The 22,791-nt window shown below is 43.4% G+C and overlaps 1 protein-coding gene across 2 annotated transcripts in view; it reads left to right on the top strand.

Annotated features, from left to right (window-relative positions):
* The first annotated feature begins 2,381 nt into the window (after positions 1–2,381).
* Positions 2,382–22,791, top strand: part of SMYD1 (SET and MYND domain containing 1) — a 47,555-nt gene continuing 27,145 nt past the window's right edge. The window contains exons 1-4 of one of the 2 annotated variants that reach the window (XM_040224257.1): positions 2,382–2,890; positions 16,827–17,003; positions 19,485–19,698; positions 21,568–21,698. In XM_040224257.1, coding sequence (XP_040080191.1) covers positions 2,754–2,890; positions 16,827–17,003; positions 19,485–19,698; positions 21,568–21,698 — 659 coding nt within the window. In that variant the 5' untranslated portion in view covers positions 2,382–2,753. The remainder of the gene's footprint in view (positions 2,891–16,826; positions 17,004–19,484; positions 19,699–21,567; positions 21,699–22,791) is intronic. The other variant, XM_040224256.1, reaches the window with a different exon arrangement.

Raw genomic sequence — 22,791 nt, 5'->3', positions numbered from 1 at the left:
TGTGGAGTAGGACCTGAGTTTGGGGAACCATTATTCCGTCTACCATGTTTTAAAAATTATTTATTTATTTATTTAGGCTGCACTGGGTCTTTGTTGGTTTGTGTGGGCTTTCTCTAGTTGTGGTGTGCTGGCTTCTCATTGTGGTGGTTTCTCTTGTTGCAGACCACAGGCCAAAGGTATGTCTGCTTCAGTAGTTGCAGCTCTCAGGCTCAGTAGTTATAGCATACGGATTTAGTTGCTCCACGGGATATGGAATATTCCCGAACCAGGGACTGAACTTATGTCCCCTGCATTCTCATCCACTGCACCCACCCTCTACCATGTTTTAATAATATAATCTTGTTGTTCTGAAAAGGTTGAAACTCACTGAAACTAAAGCACCAAGCTTGATGCTCCTTCTCTCTTTCTGACTTCCGGCAGGTAGATGTCTTCCTTGACCTTGGGTTGGGCTGAACCTGTGTCTAAAGAAGAATGAAGTTATCTCTACCAGGCAGAGCTGCTGGCTCCCAAGGGTGGACCCTGGCTGTTGCCAGGCAACGTGGGTATAGACGTTCATTTGAGACTAACCTGAAGAACTCCTATTTAATCGCTTTTGTTTTTCCCAGAGAGCATGTGATGTTTACTTCTGGGGGCACCCAATTTTAAATGTCTTAATGTGTTTTGCCCTTTGGAATAGATCAGAGTTCACTGAATTATTCTCTAGTTCCAGGCACTGTGTGTTATGACCTAAAACCTGGGATACATGGAGAGGGCTTCCCAGGTGGTGCTAGCTGCCTGACAATGCAAGAGACCCAAGAGAATTGGGTTCGGTCCCTGGAAGATCCCCCGGAGGAGGGCATGGCACCCCACTCTAGTATCCTTGCCTGGAGAATCCCGTGGACAGAGGAGCTTAGCGAGCTACCATCCATGGGGTCGCAAAGAGTTGCACGCGACTAAAGTGACGTAGCATGCATGCGAGGCCTGACAGACAATTCTCCAGCTGCTTGCAAGAGCAAAGAAGCGTCAGGAGATACAATTAGGTTGAAGACATATTAGAATTTTGAATGTATCTTGATGGTTTGGGGAAGAAAATGGACAGAATAAATAAATTTGCTATCATTTCGTAAGTTCTGTATGAACACAGCCAAGTGCTGTGCCATATCTTCTGTATCTATTATCTCATTTACCAGTGAGATAGAAATTATCACCCTTGTTTCACAGGTACTATATCAAAGTTGTCCCGCTAAGTAGCTTCAGTCATCTCCGACTGTGACCCTATGGACTGTAGCCTGCCAGGCTCTTCTGTCCATTGGATTCTCTAGGCAAGAATACTGGAGTCGGTTGCCATTCCCTTCTCCAGGGGATCTTCCCCACCCAGGGATCGAATCTGGGTCTCTTATGTCCCCTGCACTGGCAGGCAGGTTCTTCACCACTAGTGCCACCTGGGAAGCCCATGGTCCCAGAAGGCTCAAAATTCAAATGCAGACCTGTCTAACTCAGAAGCCAGTGCTTGTAAACTAGTACACTTACAGAAACCCAGAGCACAGAAATCCGTAAACAGATGCATTCCAGAAACTAAAAATATTACCTAAAAAGATAAACCATAGCTCCAGATCTGCAAGTGTCTTTCTTTTCAACCTCAGTGAGAGCTGTCTGGTGAGCAAGATGAGCGGCATCCAGTTCAATAGCTGAGATTTTAGACTAATCCTTCCAGTGTCCTCATTCCTGGTAAAGAAGGTATTGGTACTTTTCTGGTAGCAGACATGATGTTTAAGGGAGATTTGACAGAATGATAGACATGAGGGCTTTCATCTTCAAAGCTGGCCTCCTTTCATAACACATCCTGTGGTCCAACATACCTACATTCATCAGAGAATGCTCAGACCTCCATGCCCTGGGTGGGGCGCTGTGGGAGAGCCAAGGAATATTAGAGAAGAGGCAGGCCCCTGGGAACCTAGAGAGTATTTAGTCGCTCAGTCATGTCCGACTCTTTGCGACCCCATGGACTGTAACCTGCTGGGCTCCTCTGTCCATGGGATTCTCCAGGCAAGAATACTGGAATGGGTTGCCATTCCCTACTCCATGGGATCTTCCCGAGCCAGGGATTGAACCTGACTCTCCTGCATTGCAGGCAGAGTCTTTACTGTCTTAGCCACCAGGGAAGAGAGAGGTTATATATATGGCAAAGGGTCAGTTTAGCATCTGTTACTTTCTGCCAATAGTCTACCCATGGAGAAAACAAGGGGCCCATCTCACTTGAGAAAGTCCAAGCCTGACAGCTGAAGGGTCCCAGAGCAGCAAGCATCACCTCGCCTCTTCTCTTGGACCACTTCAGCTGTCTCTGCTTTGGATTGACAGAGGCATCTGGTTGCTAAAAATACCCTACTGACCAAGTGCTGCCCATTCCAACTAAAGCTGAGCACGACTGCAATCCAGGACATAACTACTCCTTGCAAAGGAACTTTTCCAAAGTTTTCAGGCCCAATTTGAGAAGCATACCAGCCCATGGTCTTTTTCTACTTTGTCAGCTTGGCTGGGAGGTGGAGGGGATCCTTCCTGGGTCACTGTCCTCTGGCCTGCCCCATCCCGGTCTCCAGGAAAAGAAGCAGAAGGGGGGGTGAGAGAGGGCCCAGGGGCTGGAGGGGGTAGGGAAGGGGAGGTGCTTGTCCATTTATAGACTTGCTCTTTGGGATGCTGAAGGTGCTGAAATAGCTGCGAGGACAAGGGACTTGGCTCAGTTTTAAATATCTGCCGAGCTGCCCGAAGACTCTGAGATGACAATAGGGGAAATGGAGAATGTGGAGGTCTTCACTGCTGAGGGCAAAGGCAGAGGTCTGAAGGCCACGAAGGAGTTCTGTGCTGCCGACATCATCTTCGCTGAGCGGGCTTATTCCGCTGTGGTTTTTGACAGGTATGGAATGTGGGTTGTTGCCTTCTTTCCTCCTGGCGATTTGGCCAGTGCCACACTCTCAAATACTTTGCTCTCAAAATTGAGGGAGAGTAGCACTGACATATATACACTCCTGTGTGTAAAATAGGTAGGTGGTGGGAAGCTGCTGTATAACACAGGGAGCTCAGCCTGGTGATATGATGACCTAGAGGGGTGGGATAGGGTTGGGGCGGGAGGGAGACTCAAGAGGGAGAGGGTATATGTGTACATATAGCTGATACACAGTGTGGTACAGCGGAAGCTAACGCAACATTGTAAAGCAATTATCCTCCAATTAATAAGAAAATGATCATGGAAAGGGATATAATTCACGTGGCTACTGATAATGAAGGGTACATGCACAGCTGTTTGCTGACAATACTTTTTCTGCAGAGGGTCATGGTCAATGGGATTTGCTCCGGTGTCTAGGAGGGTTGCAAAGGTGATTGAAGGCTGTAGGGCATACTCTCAGGATACTGGGCTTCCCTGGTGGCTCAGACAGTAAAGAATCTGCCTGCAATGCAGGAGACCTGGGTTCAATCCCTGGGTGGGGAGGATCACTTGGAGAAGGAAATGGTTACCCACTCCAGTTTTCCTCCCTGGAGAATCCCATGGACAGAGGAGCCTCTCGGGCTACAGTCCATGGGTTCGCAAAGAGTTGGACATTACTGAGCAACCAAGCACAACACAAGCACTCAGAACATAAGTGAACTTGCCCGAGTGGGAGTGCTGTGTGTGGAGAAGGTGGAGGGAAAGGGGATGAAGAGTGGGTGTGGTGTCCAAGAGACGCTCTTCTATGGAAGGCTCCACAGTTTTTGCTCCGGAGGTGTAACAAATATATTAGAAGATTACGTGATTGCTGAGACTTTTAAAAAGTAATTACAAACACACAAGTAACACTGGAATCCATTTACCTTTGAAAAGTAGAATATCCCCAGTGACCTGTAATCCTGTTTCACGTTTCCCACCCCAGGTCCCAGTTCCCTCTGTCTTTCCTCTGAGGTACTCCTTGTTTTGACTTTAATATGTTTCCTTCTAGAATGTTCTTGTACTATTACATCTCTCTACATATATATATATATATATATATATATGTACTTATCAAAATGCATAGCTGTAGTTTGTTTTTTCTTTTTAACAGAAATGGCACTATATATATATATAAATATATATATATATATATATATTTTTTTTTTTTTTTCCGGGCCACACTGTGTGGTTTGGGGAAATCTCAGTTCCCTGACCTGGCATTGAACCTGGGACATGGCACTGAAAGCACAGAATCCTAACTACTAGGTCACTAGGGAACTCCCAATAATATCATACTTTCGATGTTATCCTTGAACTTGCTCCTTTCACTAAACAACATGTCTTGATATTTATCCTCATGGGAACCGTTAAGTCTATAGCCACGTCTTTTAAATCCTCAAAGATGTGTTTTGTTTTTTTTTTTTGCCTACATGTAGATCTATCCATGTTGATCCATATGCTATGGACCACCAATTTTAACTGCTGTGGATATTTTACCATATGAATATATGAACTTTTGCAAACCTATTGCCTTGTTGAGAGACATTTGGTGGTTTCCAGTTTTTCATACAAACAAATGTTTCTGTGATTGAAATCCTTGACCATGTCCACTTGCATGCATGTGTGATTATTTTCTAGGAGAACTGGCTAGGAGAGAAATCACTGTGCCTTGGGGTGCGCAGTTTTCCATTTTAATAGGCCCTGCAAAGAGGATCTATTAATTTGCCTTCCCATTCCCCGTACAGTCCTGTCCGTACTTGCCCACCACACTTTTGCATGCGTGCGTACTCGGTCGCTTCAGTCGTGTCCGACTCTTTGTGACCCCATGGTCTGTAGCTCATCAGGCTCCTCTGTCCATGGGATTCTCCAGGAAAGAACACTGGAGTGGGTTGCCATGCCCTCCTTCAGTGGATCTTCCCGAACCAGTAGTAATGCTCTTTATTTTTTAAAAACCCTCCACTGTGATAACATTATGACAGTATTCTCTGAGCCCCCAAATTGGGGTGACCTGACTGACACTGATGTGGTCTAAATTAAGATGGCCTCTGATAACCTCGATTTGGTGGTTGACTCACTGTACGACCATCCTGAGAATAGGCACAGCTTTTCAGAGATAATTTAAGTAGCATTCAAATTCTCATTTCTTCCTGCCCACCAAGACCTTCAGGGAAAAGGCTGTGAATGGAGTATATGGCTAGCTACAGCTGAGGAATTTAGAAAGGCTGAGATGACAGTAACACTTCTTCAGGGGGAGTGTGTCTTACTTTATTTACTTGTGTGGGTGTGTTGGGAGCAGTTGAGGAATCAATTGGATTCAGAATTAAGACAGAAAAAGCTAGAAACACAGGAACTCTGAACAATGATCTTAGTACTACTACGGAGTCACCATCTTGCCTTTTATAGAACATCCATGGGTGTCTTCAACTCCCTAAAAACCAACATTGCCAATCAGTTTCCCTTTCAAAAGTGTCCGAAGTTGAGTGGATTTTGTTTCTATTACAAGAGTAAAACTTAGGAAGAAAAAAATGTATCTTCACATGAAGCTAACATTGACATAGTTGTCTATTTCCTTCCAGCTTATTTTAAAACGTTGTTGTTGTTTATTCACTAAGTCATGTCCGACTCTGTGACCCCACAGGCTCCTCTAACCTTGGGATTTCCCAGGCAAGAATACTGGAGTGTGTTGCCATTCCCTTCTCCAAGGGATCTTCCCAAGCTAAGGACTGAACCTGAGTCTCCTGCATTGGCGGCAGATTCTTTACCACTGAGTCACCAGGGAAACCCATTTTAAAACATAGGTTTCATTTATTTGTACTATTAGTTGGGATCTTATCTAAACTTCGAGCATGCCCAGTCATGTCTGACTTTTTGGGACCCCATGGACTATATCCCATGAGGCTACTGTCTGTAGAATCTTCCAGACAAGAATACTGGAGTGAGTTGCCATTTCTAACTCCAGGGGATCTTCCTGGCCCAGGGATCAAACCTCCCCCTCTTGTGTCTTTTGAGCTGGCAGGCAGATTTTTTTTACCACTTCCCAACCTGGGAAGATTTTCATTTAATGATTTAGATATCTTCTGTGTTACTATACTCTCTTTGTAGAGTTTAAGACTGCATACTTTCTGACCATTCCTGTATAAATGGACATTCAGATTGTTTACATGTTTTGTTTATTATAAAAAATTCATCATTCATTTGAAGTAATAACTATATAAAAACAACTTTAGTGCATGTTGCAGATAAAATGCTAATAAAATCTTATTGTTATAATAATAATAAAGATTAGGAAGATTAGAGTAAATGATCTTTAAAATGATTTAAAAAATTGAAAAGATTATTTTTATTTTTAATTAATTAATTTATTTATTTTTAATTTTTACTTTACAATTCTGTATTGGTTTTGGCATAGATTATTTTTAAAAGTGATTTACCCAGTACACCTGAAACTAATACAACATTTCAAGTCAACTATATTTCAGTAAAAAAGAAAGAAACATAGAAATTGAAATGACTGCTTCATAATTAAAAAATAAGAGATATAATCAAACTCATCACTGCAAAGATGAGGGAACTGCTCAGGTGTACCTGAGACAGCCTAGAGAAGCATCAGAGGAAAGTTTTGCTCATCCTATCCTCACTCCAATTTTAGGGTCCTGGTGAGATTCAGCCACTGTAAGGGAGAAACCTGACTGGGGAGGTAGGACCAGGTGACCCACAAAAGTCACTCTATGAAAGAAGCATTTTCTAACGCTGTGTTACTACAAACCAGGCTACCTGCATTACCTTCCAAAATGAAGATTTTATCTTTAGTTGAGTAGTGCATTAAATGAAAATTTCTTCTTGCAAACAATACATGGAATATATATGTATGTATATGTATATATTCTGTGAATCATTACAGGGCTTCCCAGGTGGCACAGTGGTAAAGAATCTGCCTGCTAATGCAGGAGATGCAACAGACGAGGGTTCGATCCCTGCGTTGAGAAGATCCCCTGGAGTAGGAAATGGCAACCCACTCCAGTATTCTTGCTTAGAAAATTCCATGGACAGAAGAGTCTGGCCAGCTAAAGTCCATGGGATTGTAAAGAGTCAGACACGACTGGGTGATTGAGTACACACACAAATATACATGAAGCATTATAATAAATGAACCCCTGTGAAACCACCATCCTACTTAACTAGAACATTCTATCACATTCATCTTGCCTATCTTTCCCTATCCTGTCCCATACTTGCCCCAAAGTTAACTACAATAGTAGTCTGAATTTCGTGTTACTTATTCCCCTGTGTTTTCAATGATAGTTTTGCCATATATGTACATATTTCTAAACAACAAATAATTTAGTTTTATAGCTTGTTTTTCATCTTTTAAAAAATTTTATTGTTTATTTATTTATTTTTTTACTTTACAATATTGTATTGGTTTTGCCATACATCAACATGCCGAGGTATACAGTTATAGGTGGTTTTATGCTCTTGCTTCTTTCATTCAAATGTTCTTCTATTATTTATCCATATGGTTTTGTGTAACTAACAAAATGAGTAAGCTCTGTATGTGTATGTACCACAATTTATGTTTCCATCCTCCTGCAAGTAGTTGCTATGTGACATTTTTGTTTCTATCTCTTGGTCAACAGATACATGGGGTGTGTATCTTAGGAGTGGAATTTCTGGTTCATAATGCATGATATATTTAGCTTTAAAATATAATGCTGCACTGTGTCATGTTGACTTGCAAGTTGAATTGTGTCTTTGTTAGAATAGACTGGGCTTAGCATTCAGAGCAGCTCTTCAGGCCTTTGTAATATAGCCCTTAGGTCTGGTTAAAATCACTTTAATTTGGTTGGTTGGAAAAACAGGTCATCTGCTTAAACATAAAAGGCCAAGAATAAAACAGAGATAATCCATTGAGACCTGGCAAATGAGTAGCACTTGGGCACCAGGATCCCTGGTAGACATGGCTAGTCAATCAGGCAACACCTTCTTCCTGAACTCCTACTTGGCCTCACTGTTCTTTCTAGCAGCAGCCACTGCGAATCAACCAAAACTGACGTTTAGAAGGGAGCCTGTGTGTCATGCTTTTGGGGGATTCTGAGCTTCATGCTGGAAGGGGATGAAGGCAAAGTAGGTGGATAAGGTCAATTTACCAAGAAGTCATCTTTCATGGATTTGGTCTTTGAAAGTGGGTGAGCCCCCAAGCATGGTGGATAAGCTTGAGTTGTTCAATGTTTCTCTCTTCTCCTTTTGCTCTGTACTTAATTTTATATAGGCTTAGTTGTCCTGAGGCATGTGGGAGTCTTCCCAGACCAGGGATTGAAACTGTGTCCTCCTGTAATGGCAGATATTCATTCTTAGGAGCTTCCCTGCTGGCTTGGATGGTAAAGAATCTGCCTGCAATGCAGGAGACCCCGGTTTTATCCCTGGGAGAAGATCCCTTGAAGAAGCAAATGGCAACCCACTCTAGTATTCTTGCCTGGAGAATTCCATGGACAGAAGAGCCTGGTGGACTACAGTTCACTGGGTCACAAAGAGTCAGACACGGACTGAGTGACTAACACTAACCTTTAAAACTTATTTTAGAATTATTATTATTTTTTAATATAATTTTATTTATTTATTTTGGCTGTGTTGGGTTTTTGTCGTGGGCTTTTCTCTAGTTGGGGCGAGCAGGGGCTACTCTTGAGTTGTGGTACTCAGGCTTCTCATTTTGGTGGCTTCTCTTGTTGTAGAGCACAGGCTTGAGGGCATATAGGCTCAGTAGTTACAGTTCCCAGGCCCTAGAGCACAGGCTCAATAGTGGTGACCCAAGGGCTCAGGTGCTCTGCTGCATATGGGATCCGCTTAGACCAGGGATTGACCCTATGTCCTCTGCATTGACAGGTGGATTCTTCACCACTGAGCCACCAGGAAAGCCCAGCATTATTTTGTTTGAATTTATTATTATTATTAAGGAGGTGAAAAGTCTTTTAAATATGCTTATTGGTCATTATGTTTCTTCTTCTGCAATTTGTCTATTTTCTATTGATGCCCTCACTTAAAAATTATATCGTAGCTCATTTGTTTATTACTACAGGGCTGGCATGCTATAGTTACTGGGGTCACAAAGAGTTGGACATGACTGAGGGACTGAACAACAAAAAAGATGTTATTAGTTCCAAATCTTTTCCTGGAGCATCTGTAAGCTTTTAAGCCCCTGACACTGAGTTTCTATTACCTTCTAGGTAGAACAGGGTTGTTGGCAGTCTGGAAGTGAAAAGTGTGTATTTCTTGATGACAACAGAGATGATGTAGAGTATGTGTCGGGCCATAGAGGGGAACTGGATCATAGGACACTGAAGATCTCTTCCAATCTGAGATTTTCTGAGTTATACCATTTTTTTTCAGTACATGCAAGGGACTACAGTGTGGCAAGACAGGGGTGTTAGGCTAATATAGAATAAAGCTTATTTTGATTTAATTTAGCATCAAATACAACAAATATACTTTTCATAAGAAAAATGCCCATGGGCAGTTCTAGAAGCCAAAAATACTATTCAATTTTTTCTTCTTTTTATTTGATAAAGTCCCAGATGTCTTACATTTAGAGAATCTCTAGTCTATGGGTTCCTGACCTGGGTCCTTGGATTCTTAGCTAGGGAAGCACCTGCAACAGGAGGATCAAAATGTATGTGGATGCATGCTTTTTATTTCTGGGGAGAAAGTTATTACTTTCAAAATGGTCCTCAACCCAGAAGAAGGTTGAGAGCCATCAAATTCATTCAAGTCCTCTCTCTTACAGATGGGGAAACTGAGGCTTAGTGAGGCTTTCCTGGGTCACACAGGCCAGGGCAGGGGTTGAGTCTCCCAGGATCTTGTCTCTCATCGCTTTTCACTATCCTCCCCAACCACCCAACCCCTACAAGTGGGCCTACCATTGCCTATCTAATTTTCTTTTGTTCTTGTCAATTCAATTATTAATATTTAGTCATAATAAAAGAAAGAATATACATCTATTAATTGCAGAAGAATCAAGATCTGGTTCTGGGGCCTGAGAAAGGTTAGATCCAGAGACTTGTAGGTAAGAAACAGAAATATACATGTGACTATGCAGGAAAGGTATAGATGGTAAAGTCTCAGATGGTAAAGAATTTGCCTGCAACGCAGAAAACCTGGGTTAAATCCCTGAGTTGGGAAGATCCCCTGGAGAAGGAAATGGCAACCCACTCCAGTATTCTTGCCTGAGGAAATTCATGGACAGAGGAGCCTGGAGGGCTACTGTCAACAGGGTTGCAAAGAGTTGGACATGACTGAGTGACTAACACTTTCACTTTGATACAGGAAAAAAAAGTTTATAATAATAAATATTAATTTCCTTTGTTGTTGTTTAGTCACTAAGTTGTGTCTGACTCTTGCAACTTCATGGACTGTAGATTGCCAGGTTTCTCTATCCCTGGAATTTCCCAGGCAAGGATACTGGAGTGGGTTGCCATTTCCTTCTCCAGGGGATCTTCCTGACCCAGGGAACAAACTGATGTCTCCTGCATCGGCAGGTGGATTCTTTACCACTGAGCCACCTGGAAAGCCCCAATTAGTTTTCTACTCTTGGTATAAAATATTATCACAAATTTAGTGGTTTAAACAACACAAATTTATTAGCTGAAATAAAACAGGACTATGTTTCCAAGATTTTTTTTAGCTTCTATAGGCTGCCTGCATCTCTGGGCTTTAAAGCAGTTGTGTAGCATCTTCTCCTCTGACCTCCTGTATCCTTCTTAGTTAGGACCCTAGTGATTACATTAGACTCACCCAGATGATTCAGGATTACCTCCCCATCTCAAGGTTCTTAATCTCAATTTCATCTGCAAGTCCCTTTTGCCATGTAAGGTAATTCATGTAGTTTCCAGGAGTAGGACATTGACATTTTGGGGGGCTATTTTTCAGCTTACTTCAACCAATAATATGCACTTCCTATTAATCCAGTTTTTCACACAGGATGTTAAGAAGTGAAAAGGACAGTGAATTTTTTTTTAAAGTTCTTGACCAACTCCTAAATAATTCTGTTTAAAGAGCTGGAAGTGCCCAAGAGAACCTATCTATCCATCTGAGCAGGGAAAATCAAAGATGAAAATATGAGAAAAATAAAGATTTTTAAAAAACTTTTTATTTTGTATTAGAATATAGTCAATTAACAGGCAAAGTTGTGACAGTTTCAGGTGAACAGTGAAGGGACTCAGCCATACACACACATGGATCCATTCTCCCTCAAACTCCTTCCCATCCAGGCTGCACGTAACATTGAGCAGAGCTTGCTGTACAGTAGGTCCTTGTGGGTTATCCATTTTAAATATAGCAGTGTGTACATGTCCATCTCAAACTCCCTAACTATCCCTTCTACTCATCCTTTCCCCTGACAACATGAGTTCATTCTCTAAGTCTGAGAGTTTGAAAAGAAAGATATTTTAGAACAAATTACTGTCAGCTGGGCTTTTTTGAAAATTAAGCCAGCTATGAGGTTCTTCAGGTCCAATAGAGACGGCTGGGCTTGCAGCCCATGTAATTCTATGTGGACCCATGGGAACACCAGAATTAACCATGGCATATGCACAAATACATGTGTGACCTTAATCTGGTAACAGCTGGTGGGTAAGTCGTGGGATATAAATGATGCTATAAATGGAAATAATTTAATAAAGGGATTAGATAAATTCCTGAGCAGATCAGAAAATGAGTGAGTAACTGTGAAAGTATTCGGGTTACAGTCTTCAACATTTGCATTTGATGTTAAGGATAACCACAGAGTAGATTTAGACATATATCTTTTTTTTTTTTTTTTTACTTTACAATTCTGTATTGGTTTTGCCATACATTGACATGAATCCACCACGGGTGTACATGCGTTCCCAAACATGAACCCCCCTCCCACCTCCCTAGACATATATCTTTAATTTGTCACTTTAATTCATCTGCAGAGGTCAGACATGTTGATATGTCACATGACCCATAGTGAGCTGTGTTGCTAAACTTAATTAACTAATCCTTAAATGCAGAAGTTTGGGGATAATAGCCTTTTAAGCAAAGATTAGGTCAAATGCCAAGTTGTCTCCCAAACAATGTCACCTTCTCTTATTTGCATCTGAAGATGTGTTCTGAGTCTGGGAAGAGGGGTTTGGTAGAGTGTGGGAGGTGCATCCAGGTCTGATCGATGTGTGTGAGCCTTGTCCTGGGCGCTGTGGCAGAGAAAATCTTGAAAGTTGCTATTTTAATCAAAGAAGTGTTAAAAATCTCTAGGTCTGGTCTAGGGATGTAGCACCACCTAACTTCCGCTAAGGTAAATAATTGTGCAAATGTGAATCCCTTAAGGATTGACATGGGCCATTTAAAAACAAGATTAGGGGGCTTCCCTGGTGGCTCAATGGTGAAGAATCTACTTGCCAATGCAGGAGATACCGGGTTTGATCCCTCATCCGGGAAGATCCCACATGCTGTGGAGCAACAGAGCCCAAATGCCACAACTACTGAGCTCTAGAGCCTATGCACAGCACTACTGACGCCCACTCGCCTAGAGCCCATGCACTGCAACAAAAGAAGGCACTGCAGTGAGAAGGCTACACCCTGCAAGTAGAGAGTATGCCCCGTCACAACTAGAGAAAAGCCCAAGCAGCAACAAAGACCCAGCAAAGCCAAAAACAAACAAATAAAAGTTTAAAAAATGACATCAGGTGTATGCTGTAGCAAAAAGAAACTGAGTGTCCCAGCTCTGGCCACGTCTCTCCTCTCTGCAGAAGCCTCCACTGGACCCCTCCTGTCCCCTCCACCCCAGCCCCCCTGCCTGTAGAATAAGGTCTTATTACTGAAAGATGCATTCTAGGTCCCCCACAGTCCCGTCTTTTTCCAACATTATTTCCCGATAATGTGATCTTGTCAAACAGTCCCTCCTGTCTGCTAGATACACCTGCCCTGACTGCTTCCCCCATGGAAGCCCTTGACTCATGCCAGTGCCTCTCTGTGGCAGAGCACTTGACCTTCCATGTATAACTCAGGCTCATCTTCAGACAGTCAGAACCATGCCTCCCAGCCTCCTCGGTGATGGCCTTCCCAGATTCCTCCTTCCTTGACCTTGAATCCTGCAGCAGGATTCCTGGGGGGCATGCCTCACCTTCCTTATATGTGTTTATGCTTCAGCCCAAACTGGGGACTGCTTGAAGGCAAAGTCTGTATCTTCTTTATCTCTGTCAGCTAGCTCAAAGCAAGACACATAATAGATGCTCAATAAACTTTTTAATAAACTTAGAACTTTTAATTTACTTTTAAAAATGGAAATATAGTAAAAAATACAAAGAAAACAAAAAATTCAAAAATTGAAGTATAGTTAATTTACAATATCATATTAGTTTCAAGTGTATGACACACTGATTCAATGTTTTTATAGATTATATTCCATCTAAAGTTATTACAGAACACTTGCTGTATTTCCCTGTGTTGTATCCTTATAGCTTATTTCCTTACAGCTTATTTATTTTATCCATAGTAGTTTGTATTTCTTTTTTTAAAAAATATGTCTTTACAGAAGGAGGTGGTAGGATCATGGAATCATTATCAACTACGATGAGACTTTTTTTTTTAATACCTTCTTTTTAAATTATTTTTTTATTTTTTTATCTTTTGGCTGCATTACAGCATGTGGGATCTTAGTTCCCCAACCAGGGATTGAAACTGCATCCCCCAGCATTGGAAGCACTGAGTCTTAATCATGTGACTGCGAGGGAAATCCCAGTAGTTTGTGTCTCTTAATCCTGTACCCCTGTTACGACCCTTCCACCTTTCCTCTCCCCACTAGTAACCACTAGTTTGTTCTCTGCATCTGTGAGTCTGTTTCTGTTTTTGTTATACTCATCTGTTGATTTTATTTTTTAGATTCCACATATACCTGATAACAAACATTACTTATCTTTCTCTTTCTGACTTATTTCACTAAACATGATGCCCTCCAGGTCCATCCACATTGTTGCAAATGATGCCCAATAAAAACTTGTGAAAGAAGAAAGATGGGGAGGAACAAGGAAGGAAGGAGGAATTTAAAATATTGTAAAGTTCTCCAGGTACTTGAGGGATGCGATGTTCTTTTTTAAAATTAATTATTTTAATTGGAGGATAATTATTTTACAATATTGTGATGGTTTTTGCTATACATCAACATGAATTGCCCATAGGCATACATGTGTCCCCCCATCCTGAACTCCCCTCCCGGATGTGATTTCTTTAAGGCAGATGCTCTCCCCCGCAATTTTTAAGGGGAGACCTCCTCTCAGGCTACAAGTTTTTAGGTAGCCCAGGAAGGCAGAACAGTTGGTCCAGTCCTCTCTGGCTGTGTTTTTAGAGGGCTCGTTCACCTTGCAGGCGCCTTCTATTTGCATTTATCTGACCAGGAACCAGTTATTTCCATACAAGGAGCTGAGCAGCAGCTGCCTTTCCATCCCTCTTGACTCTGACAGATGATACAACCCAGGGCTGCAGAGGAAAGAGCGAGCAGGGACCCACTGGTTGGGGCAGGGCACACTCAGGGCTGTACACAAAGCAGGTAGGTTTGGGAGCGTCCTCTGCCTTCTGTGCTGGGAACAGTGTCAGGCACCAGGGACCCCTATGAGAATAATATCCCTGGGATGACAGTGATGACCTATACACTAAAGGGTTGCTGTGACAGTTTAACAAAAGAGAATTGCTTAAAAATATCTCTGAAAATTGCAAAGCACTGTGTAAATGGGACTCTTGTGGGGACTGAAAAAATGAGACTAAGGAGGAGAAATGTGGCTTGGTGAAGGTCATCAGCTAAGCTGGCTGGCAGAAGCAGTCTTTCTCCTGGAATCTAAGTTGTGGTTTTAAGTGGGGAGGGATAAATTGGGAATGTGGGATTAACAGATACACACTACTATATAGAAAATAGATAAACAACAAGGACCTACTATACAGCACAGGGAACTATATTCAATATGTTGTAATAACCTATAATGGAAAAGAATCTGAAAAAGGATATATATATATATGTATAACTGAATCACATTACTGTGTACCTGAAACATTGTAAATTAACTATACTTCTTTAAAATAAATAAGTCAGAAAGTGGTATTAGAACTTTATTTAATTATAGTTGATGTATGGTATTATATGTCACACGTGTACAATGTAGTGATTCACAATTTTTAAAGGTTATACTCCATTTATAGCTATGACAAAATATTGGCTATATTCCCTGTGTTTTACAGTATATCCTTGTAGCTTTTTTCCCCCCAAACTTTAAAAATTGTAGAATGGAATCTAAAACAGATTGGGAGCCTGTAGACAAAGATTTGATGGTTAACATTTGGGACCCACCATGAGTTCACTAGGAGAAAGATCATTTCAGATTGATTACATTTTCTTCTTATGAATTGTAATTAAACATTTATTATAACAAAGTGATTGTAAAGACTCTGATGAGACAAAATAAAGGCAAGACATTGTTGAACTGGTGGCTGAATCGAGTCAAGGCCTGATAAGGGATTGTATACACTGTTGTAAAGGTCTCTCCATCACCCAGTATGGGGTGAGGTCTATACTGTAGTATCTTGGGGCTCTGTCCCTAGCCTACTCCTTGTTCAAGTAATTAATGGGCTGCAATTCTGCGCAATTGTAAGTAATTCTACTCTTCCTCTCTCGCTGGGAAGACTTCAGGGAATACAAGGGAGTGAGGAAGACATTACCATGGGAATAACCTAACTTGTAGGTAGGCACTAACCTTTCAGACCCTTGAGCACTTTATGATTAACTGCTGGCATTGCACCTCACAGCAGTTTGTGGAGTTGGCCACCTATCACTTCCACTTTCTCTCTGAGCCAAGAGAGCACATCATATAACACTGGTGACGTCAGCAACTCTGTCGTCCTTACTCTTGCCAAACGCACAGAACTATGACATAAATGTGTAGATGTCATTTTGGGTAAAACAGGTCATGTCCCGTTATACTGTAGATAATTATGACTTTTTTATTCTTTGGAGGAAAGGACAGTCTATTTCAAGAACAAGAAGGACACGTGACACAATGCTCTCTCCCATGCCACGGTGCTAATGACCGTGACTCTCAGCAAGAGCACTATGAGGAATTTCCACCCACTCCCTCGGCTTAGAAGACGTTCCCAGTTCCTAAAGGGGAACTCCTATGTTGTGATCCAGGAACACCCTGTGTCTCCTCTTACAGTGCTGCTCAGGCTGCCTGGTGACCCCAGGTTCAATTGTTCCTCCAGAACTTGTGATATTCCCAGGGCCTAACGCATACAGGTCGTAAATCTATACTTACTGAATTAAACTGAAGGGTTTATATGCAGAGTTCAACAGCATCCCCTTCATTAGTTTCACTGAAAACTATCTGCCAAAAGTATAGTTACAGGGCTTCCTTGGTGGCTCAGTGATAAAGAATCCACCTGCCAATGCAGGAGACATGGGTTCAATCCCTGATCTGGGAAGATCCCTCATGCTGTGGAGCAACAAATCCCGTGTGCCACAACTACTGGGTCTGTGCTCTAGAGTCTGAGTCCCACAGCTGCTGGAGCCCTAGAGCCTGTGCTCTGCAACAAGAGAAGCCACCACAATGAGCAGCCCTGGGACTGCAACTAAAGAGGAGCCCCCGCTTGCTGCAACTAGAGAAAGCCCTCGCAGCAATGAAGACCCAGAAGGGCCACCAATAAATAAATAAAATTATAAAAAAGAATGGTTACAGCTGGAAGGGACCTTTGGAAACCCAAGCCCCTCATTTTGAAAGGTGGGACTCTGAAGCTGAGAAAGACAAGGGCAGCCCACTGAGCCCATACCCAAATGCCAGTCTCCCAACAGCTGGTGTGGTGCCCCAAGGTCACAGTTTTCTCCCTCTATTTCCAGCCTGGTGAATGTTGTGTGCCACACCTGCTTCAAGAGGCAGGAGAAGCTCCATCGATGTGGGCAGTGCAAGTTTGCCCACTACTGTGACCGCACCTGCCAGAAGGATGCTTGGTTGAACCACAAGAACGAATGTTCGGCCATCAAGAGATATGGCAAGGTGCCCAACGAGAACATCAGGTGAGAGCTGGGCCCTGGGGTGGGGCTTTGGATTCCCAAATGTCAGGTAAGGAGTGGGGTGGCAGCGGGGGCACCACGCCTTGGTCCAAGCAAGCTGGGCTGAGAGCAAGTCAGGAGAAAGCCCCAAAGAGACTGTGATTGCTGCTTCTCTGCTCTCCGTTGGTCTGGGCTGTGCTTAGTCACTCAATTGTGTCCGACTCTTTGCGACTCCGTGGACTATAGCCTGCCAGGCTTCTCTGTCCACAGGGATTCTCCAAATGAGAATACTGACCTGGGTTGCCATGCCCTCCTCCAGGGGCTCTTCCCAACCCAGGGATCGAACCCAGGTCTCCCACATTGTGAGTGGATTCTTTACCATCTGAGCCATCAGGGAAGCCCATTTATGAGGGAATTTCCACTGGGTGGAGCTGGCTGCAGACTGGTTCTGTGTGGCTCCTCAATGTTTAATTTTAAAAAATTGATCTGACTATCATATAATATGGCTTATATGAGGAATCTAAAAAAAAAAAAAAAGGTCCAAATGAACATATTTACCAAGTAGAAACTGAGTCACAGATGTAGAAAACAAACTTATGGTTAGCAACTGAAACTAACACAATGCTGTAAATCAAGTACACTCTAATAAAAATTAATTAAAAACTGACCTGCCATGTCAAAAAATTAGGAAGTTGCACATTAAAAAAATTAAGATTTCTGGCTTCTCTTGAAAAAACGTGAAGATTTGCCAAAATGAGAGCTCAATAGCAACTAACCTCTTAAAAAAAAATAGAACTTTTCAAATTATCACAGCTCCACTCGTCCCCATGGTTGTACACTAGCCCTCTGGACTCATTACACCTGAAAGGCATTTGCATTTGCAAAAATCTCTGTGCCAATACCTTAATTCCAGAGCTACCAAGTGCAGGAGGCTCCGCCAGGGTAGGACCTGATGCTAGATTGCAAGTAGGTGCTTATGAAGCTGACAATGGAGAGTGGAGGAGATGGGGATGGTGATGCTGGAGCATTTGAACTGAGCATTTTAACTGTGAAGTTAAAGCCCAGACTGGACTCATTATATCTGGGTAACTTATGGGAAACTGCAAAATGAAATTGCTTAGTCAGCTTCCCCATCCCCTGTTCCCTAGTTCCATCTGTTGAAATCTTACTTCTTTTCCGCTACTCCTTTTTTTTTTTGTAATTTCATGTGAAATTTTATTTATTTATAAATTTTCCTCTTATTGAGGTATAATTGATTAAGTCATAAGATATTGATATTTTAAATGTATTGTACATTGTGTTGATTTGCTATACATGTATATCGTGAAAGATCTATTTATCTGTGGTCACCCAAGACAAGCTTTCTAAGTGAGTGCCCTGCAGGTTCAGAATGCCACCACCAATCTGGAGTGGTGGGCCTCTTTCTTTGGTTCCTTCCTGCCTTCTGTAAAGGGAGGGCAGTATGAGAACCAGCACTCTGGAGGTTAGCATGGCAGGGAATGTGTATTACTCTCACTTGACTCGCCATTGGAGAGGTTCAGAGAGGGCAAGCAACTTGCCCAGAGTCACACAGTAAGAAGTGGAGTCATCAGACTTCTTTTCCAGTGCTCATCTCAGTTAGCCGCAGGGTCAGGAGAGACACAGGTAACTGGACCTCACTCTGTCCCCAGACCCCTCTTATGGTTTCCCAGACCACACAATATGGCTTCCGCTTCCGTCTTCACCTTTATTCGCTTTCTTCTCCTTGCTCCCTAGCCCCAGCACCTTGCTGTTTCTTTTTCCCCCTGATTCTTTTCACTGGACCCTGCAGCATGTGGGATCTTAGCTCCCCAACCAGGGACTAAACCCATGTCCCCTGTTGTGGAAGTTCAGAGTCTTAACCACTGGACCACTAGGGAAGTCCCCACTTTGCTGCTTCTAATCATGCCAAGCTCTCTCTCTCTCTCTTTAGGGCCATTGTATTCGCTGCTCTTTCCCCATCTGCACAGAGCTGGCTCCTGTTCACTCCACTAGCAGCCCCGTGTGCCTCCTCCAGCCTCCGCTGAGCACCTTGGCTTCCCCTCCCCCTCCCGCTCAGGTCACCCTGTTTGATTTTGGGCACAGCACTTAGCAGTAGTTTAGATTATCTTTTCAACTTAGGTCTCTCCAACTCTAAGAGGGCTTCCCTAGTAGCTCAGTCAGTAAAGAATCCACCTTCAATGCAGTTGTGTTAGATCCCCTGGAGAAGGAAATGGCAATCCACTCCAGTATTCTTTCCTGGGAAATCCCATGGACAGAGGAGTCTGGCGGGCTACAGTCCACGGAATTGCAAGAGTCAGACAGGACTTAGTGACTAAACCACCAACCACCACTCTAAGACGCTTCACGACACAAGAAATTCCATCCATCTAGTTCAGAACTGTTACCTTGAGCCCGACACCGCGCCAGACAGCAGGAGGCACTCGGCAAGTGGTTGTGGAAAGAATGATTGCAGCAAGGCCTCACTCACCCCACCCTTCTGCACAGGCTTGCGGCACGCATCATGTGGCGGGTGGAGAGAGAAGGTAGCGGGCTCACTGAGGGGTGCCTGGTCTCCGTGGACGACCTGCAGAACCACGTGGAGCACTTCGGGGAGGAGGAGCAGAAGGAGCTGCGGCTGGACGTGGACACGTTCCTGCAGTACTGGCCGCCGCAGAGCCAGCAGTTCGGCATGCAGTATATCTCCCATATCTTCGGTGTGGTGCGTAAGAGTTCGCTCAATGTGGGGGTGGGGTGGGGTGGGGTGTGGGCAGCGACCCCAGCGCTGCCAGGTCAGAGAGGAAAGGAAGGGACTTCCCTCGTGGTCCAGTGGTCAATACTTCCCCTTCCGAAGCAGGCGGTGCAGGTTCAATCCCTGGTTGTGGAGCTAAGATTACACATGACCAAAAAACCCCAAAACAAAACAGACAATGTTGTAGCAAATTCAATAAACACTTTAAAAATGATCTGCATCAAAAGAGAAAGTGTGACTGGGGAGGCCAAGAATAGCTCTGGAGGGTGAAGGAGGCCTTAGATGAGGAGCTCTCACTCAGTTCTCTTACTGGTCTTGCTTTACTATGAGGTCATTCCTATGGGGTCTGAAATCAACATCCCACCTGAAAACTACTCTTTACCTCCCATCGCATGTTTGGATGGTGATTTACTTTCTTGTTCATCTGCATTTCCTATACTTTCTCTACTCCACATTGAAAATGAAGACCCAGGGGGACTTCCCTGGTGGTCCAGTGCTTGAGACTTTGTCTTTCAATGCAGGGGGCATGGGTTCCATCCATGGTCAGGGAGCTAAGACCCCCACATGCCTCATGGCCAAAAAAACCAGAACAACAGAAGCAATATTGTAATAAATTCAATAAAGACTAAACATGGTCCACCACCACCACCACCCCATCTTGAAAGAAAAGAAAATGAAGATCCAATCACTATTTCTTCTTGCTGACCAGGCACTTTGGAAATAAGATTCTTCTTTTTTCCAGATCTAATGGGCTGATCATGGGGACCCAGGGAGAGGAGAGTAGGGCGCTGTCTTGAGCCACAAATCCAGGCCTCCTGAAGTCATGAGGGAGGAGGGGATGGGAGCTCAGTGGGTCAGCAGACTCAGGCTGTGGGCTATGGGAACTTGTCTCCCATCTGGCAGGCTGAGTGCCTTCTGGGGTGCTGGTGAGTGGGCTGAGGGAATTCTTGTAATAAAATAGTATGATCGTGCTCAGCACCTCTGAGTCCTCCCCATGTGCCAGTGCTTCTGTAATAGTTTTCCAGAGAAACAGAAGGGTGTGTGTGTGTAGAAAGGGAGAGAGCTAGTGAGAAAGAGATTTAATGAACTGCCTCTTGTGATTGTAGGGGCTGCTGGTTAGGCCAGCAGGCTGAAGACCCAAAAAGGAGAATTGTGTTTCAAGTACAAAGGCAGTCTGCTGAAAGAATTTCTTCTTACTTGGGGAATCAGTCTGGCGCTATGAAGGTCTTCGACTGATTATATGAGGCCCACCTCCATTGTGCAGGCTAACCACCTTTATTCTAAGCCTCCCAATTTAAATGTTCACCTCATCCAAAGAACACCTTTTAGAAACATATGGAATCATGTTTAACCAAATATCTGGCCACCACAGCCCAGCCAAATTGACATAAAATTAACCATCCCAGTGTCCCAGATATTATTTTATTATTGTACACAATCTCTGCAACATAAGAGAAAGTTTGGGGCTTTTTCTGGCACTGCTGTGTAGCTTGTGAGATCCTATATCCCTAACCAGGGACTGAACCCCTGCCCATGGCAGTGAAAGCAATGAGTCTTAATCACTGTGCCACAAGAGAATTCCCATCTTGGACTTTTTAAGAATACAGCTACCCCAGACTTTCAAGGTAATGGTGCTAATTGAGACTCTCGCATGGTACTAATCTTGAGGGTCATTTGGAATCACATAGAGATCAGGAGACTAACTGTTTTGTTTCCAAACTCTCTAAGCATTTCCAGAATGAGACCAGGTTTTCTATTTTTAAAAAACTTTCAACAGCTGGTTAGTGTTCTGCACCAAGTCTGGTCTGTTAGCTGACTCTCATCTTTTCTTCTGGGCAGATTAATTGCAATGGTTTCACACTCAGTGACCAGCGAGGCCTGCAGGCTGTAGGCGTGGGCGTCTTCCCCAACCTGGCCCTGGTGAACCATGACTGTTGGCCCAACTGCACTGTCATATTTAACAATGGCAAGTGAGTATGTCTTTAACTTGGGTTGGTGTGCTGGGGACGGGGAGACAGTAGGGTATCATCTCTACGTTTGACTTAAACCAAAAGTAAACTGTTGGACCTGAACTAGCATGGATTTCATCTGGATAGAAAATTGAAATTTTATTCCAGAATAAGTGTAGAGAGGACAAATGTAATGAGGAAGGTAGCAAAGTGATTTCTGAGTCTTTGTATGTTTCTTGAGGTTGCTGAGATATGTTAAATAAACCTCTAACTACTATGTAATTTTGAACTTGATGCCTGAGATTTTCCATCTAGGGGTCATTGCAAAGCATCATTGGCTGAGAAGGCACCTGTCAGGAGCATGTGTTAGTCAAGTTCCAGCAGAAATCAGAAGGCATACTCAAGGGTTACCCCAAGAGAATTTAATAAAAGGGCAATTGATAGAAGTGTGGGTAAAGCTGAAGAAACTGACAAAAGAATGGTGAGGTGTCCAGGGTCTGGGCTGCAACATGAAATCATGACCTCCTCTAGAGCTAGAGGGGTGATGGAGGAAGTGCTGTTCCTGTGGCTGATGAGAGCTGTAGCCATGGAGGGGGGGCCTTTGTCCCCCAGCCCAACAGCTCAGCTGTGCCTGTAGAGAAACCAGCCACAGCTGGAACCACAGTCAGGCAGAGAGGGAGCCAAGAGACTAAATACCCCAATTTCTCTCTCCTCCCACCTTCTGATCTCCTTCCATTGGCTAAACCAGAAGCCAGACGGCCAAAGAATCTGGTGATGAAAACTTCAGAGGTCAGCCTCGCCCCCTGGAAGGCACAGATCAGGGGACTGAAAGGCAGAGAGTAGAACTTGGGGTGGGGGGGCAAATGGAGAAGAGTCAGAAAACATGATGAACCCAGGTTGTCCATGGTTCAGACTGGGGGAGCTTTGGGGTTGTGAAGAAAAGTGTTAGTCACTCAGTTGGTGTCTGACTCTTTGTGACCTCATGGACTGTAGCTCACCAGGCTTCTCTATCCATGAGATTCTTTAGGCAAGAATATTGGAGTGGGTAGCCATTCTTTTCTCCAGGGGATCTTCCTGACCCAGGGATGGAACCTGGGTCTTCTGCATTGTAGGC

Source organism: Oryx dammah, unplaced genomic scaffold (genome assembly GCF_014754425.2).
Source record: "Oryx dammah isolate SB20612 unplaced genomic scaffold, SCBI_Odam_1.1 HiC_scaffold_25, whole genome shotgun sequence".
Lineage (NCBI taxonomy): Eukaryota > Metazoa > Chordata > Mammalia > Artiodactyla > Bovidae > Oryx > Oryx dammah.
The sequence above is the reverse complement of the archived record's forward strand: the minus strand, read 5'-3'. Positions and strand labels throughout refer to the sequence as shown.